This window comes from Trematomus bernacchii, unplaced genomic scaffold (assembly GCF_902827165.1).
Source record: "Trematomus bernacchii unplaced genomic scaffold, fTreBer1.1, whole genome shotgun sequence".
Classification (NCBI taxonomy): Eukaryota; Metazoa; Chordata; class Actinopteri; order Perciformes; family Nototheniidae; genus Trematomus; species Trematomus bernacchii.
Window position 1 is genome coordinate 11990565 of NW_022987313.1, and position 2379 is coordinate 11992943.

General features: G+C 44.2%; 1 protein-coding gene across 2 annotated transcripts in view; it reads left to right on the forward strand.

Annotated features, from left to right (window-relative positions):
* nkx2.2a (NK2 homeobox 2a) overlaps positions 1–2071 on the forward strand; it is a 2138-nt gene extending 67 nt beyond the window's left edge. The window contains exons 1-2 of one of the 2 annotated variants that reach the window (XM_034124260.1): positions 1–458; positions 1107–2071. The exon at positions 1–458 is cut by the window's left edge and continues 67 nt beyond it. In XM_034124260.1, the coding sequence (XP_033980151.1) occupies positions 194–458; positions 1107–1678 (837 nt within the window). In that variant the 5' untranslated portion in view covers positions 1–193 and the 3' untranslated portion in view covers positions 1679–2071. The remainder of the gene's footprint in view (positions 459–1106) is intronic. The other variant, XM_034124267.1, reaches the window with a different exon arrangement.
* The last annotated feature ends 308 nt before the right edge of the window (positions 2072–2379 follow it).

Genomic DNA, 2379 nt, shown 5'->3' on the forward strand with positions numbered 1-2379 from the left:
CTGCTCCCTGCTCAGGCAATGGTTATCCACAGTGGCTGCTTTCACTGTACTTCAGCGTAGAGCGACTCTTACTCGTCCTATTTCTCCTGAAACATCGCCTCTACTTGTGTGTTTTTTTCTTCTTTCAAAACAGCGGATTGTCCGAAAAGCTGGTGCAGCAACTTTTCCCTGCATATTTCCCCCCCACCAGAATATGTCGTTGACCAACACAAAGACGGGCTTTTCTGTAAAGGACATTTTGGACCTTCCTGACACAAATGACGAAGAAGGATCTATCACCGGACCGGAGGATGACACGGAGGGATCGGAGACCACGTCTACGACAAAAACCACTGGAGTTTTGGTGCAAAGTCCTCTAGAAAACGTTCAAAATCTGCCTTTAAAGAACCCCTTTTATGACAGTAGTGAGAATCCTTACACACGATGGCTTGCTACTACGGACAGTATTCAATATTCATGTAAGTAGAGTCAAAGAATCCTTCCTGATCTTGTTGATAATGACTTATGTCATATATGTCCATGCTATGCGGTTAAATTAAGCCATAATTGATGGCATGCAGCCTCCTATTCCACCCTAAAGATGCCCTTGGGTGGCTTGCAGCATTCATCTTTATGCACCGAGCGCTGCTGCGCTCGTCTTGAGGCGTTTACAGCTCAACAAATGCATGCAGTGTTTAGGCAGAACGCACTTTGCATCCTAAGATTTTGATCGATAAATCACCGTGGATAAAAAACAAAACAAGGGTGCTTTATGTTATTCAGAGTTTAAGCACGGTGTGAAATATAAGACTGCATTCTGTGGGGATTTACAGGCAGACAATGTACCTTTTAATGCTTCACTGACTCGCTCTGGAGATTTGGGCTTGAGAATATTTGTTTCACTTCCATAGATTTAAAATGCACCAAAATGCCCCATGTTTAATAACTAAGCCCTCTCTGTAGTTTACAAATGTGTGCAAGGCTGTTTTGATAGTTCATTAACAGGTTATTTTTGTTTTTACGCAGCAGCAGTGTTAATTAATGCATCCAAAGTTTTTGATGGGGATTTTATGGATTGTGTTTATGATGAATGTCCCTGGGAACTTTGCATCATAACATTTTGACAGTGTTTCTCCCGTTTCTTGCCGCAGTGCACGGTCTCTCCGCCAGCTCTCAGGACTCGGTCAAGTCCCCGGAGCCGTCCGCGGACGACGAATCGCCGGACAACGACAAGGAAACTTCCAGCAGCGGCGGCAGCGACTCCGGCAAGAAGCGGAAAAGGAGGGTGTTGTTTTCCAAGGCGCAAACCTACGAGCTGGAGCGCCGCTTCCGGCAGCAGAGGTACCTGTCCGCCCCGGAGAGGGAACACCTGGCCAGCCTCATCCGCCTCACCCCGACCCAGGTGAAGATCTGGTTCCAGAACCACCGGTATAAGATGAAGAGAGCCCGGGCCGAGAAAGGTATGGAAGTGACCCATCTCCCTTCTCCCAGGCGGGTGGCCGTGCCCGTCTTAGTCAGGGATGGAAAGCCTTGTCACACTCTTAAAGCTCAGGACTTGGCGGCCACTTTTCAGGCCGGGATCCCCTTCTCGGCTTATAGTGCCCAGTCACTCCAACACATGCAGTATAACGCGCAGTACAGCGCCGCGGCGCAGTTCCCAGCACATCACTTGGTGCAAACGCAACAGTGGACTTGGTGAGAGAAATTATAGAGACTTGGCTTGGAGGCACGATAGGGAGTTTCACCACAAAGCAAAGAAAAAAAATAAAACACAAAAAACAAAAGACTTTTCATTTTTGCAGCTTGACTCATATATATACTACCATTTTTATTCGGGGCTCATGTGTGCGCCGTGTTTACGTGTTTTCGTTAAGAGAACTGGGTCCGAACCTCTCCCTTATAGATTTTATTAAGAATGTCAATGCTCTTATTGTGAAATTATTTTGTAAAGTATGTTGTGTGTTGGTTGTAGAGATGTTTTCCTCTTTTTATTTTCTTTTGTCCCTTCGTGTTATTATCAGCACGTACGAACCACTTTATAATTATAGAAATTTTTAATTTCTTGCTTCTTTTATGGACGGAAAAAATATTTATGGCCATGAATAAACACTGGCAACTTTGCAGCTATTTTTTCCTTTTGTTTTTATTTACTGTAAATTTCTTGTGGCATATGTTTGCAACCTAGAGAGCTTTCGGGAGCATAAAGCTGAAGATCAGCCTCTATATATTTACACATTTTGAAAAAAAAACGAGGGAGTGAGTTTTGGCAAAAACGTTATGACTGCCGTGTCAGATCACATTATGTAAATAACAATGTAGCTGCGCGGTGTTGGCTAAATATCCCACATTTTTTACGAGGATTTTAAAATAAAATGCTGTGTTTCTGAAAAGAGGTTTTGC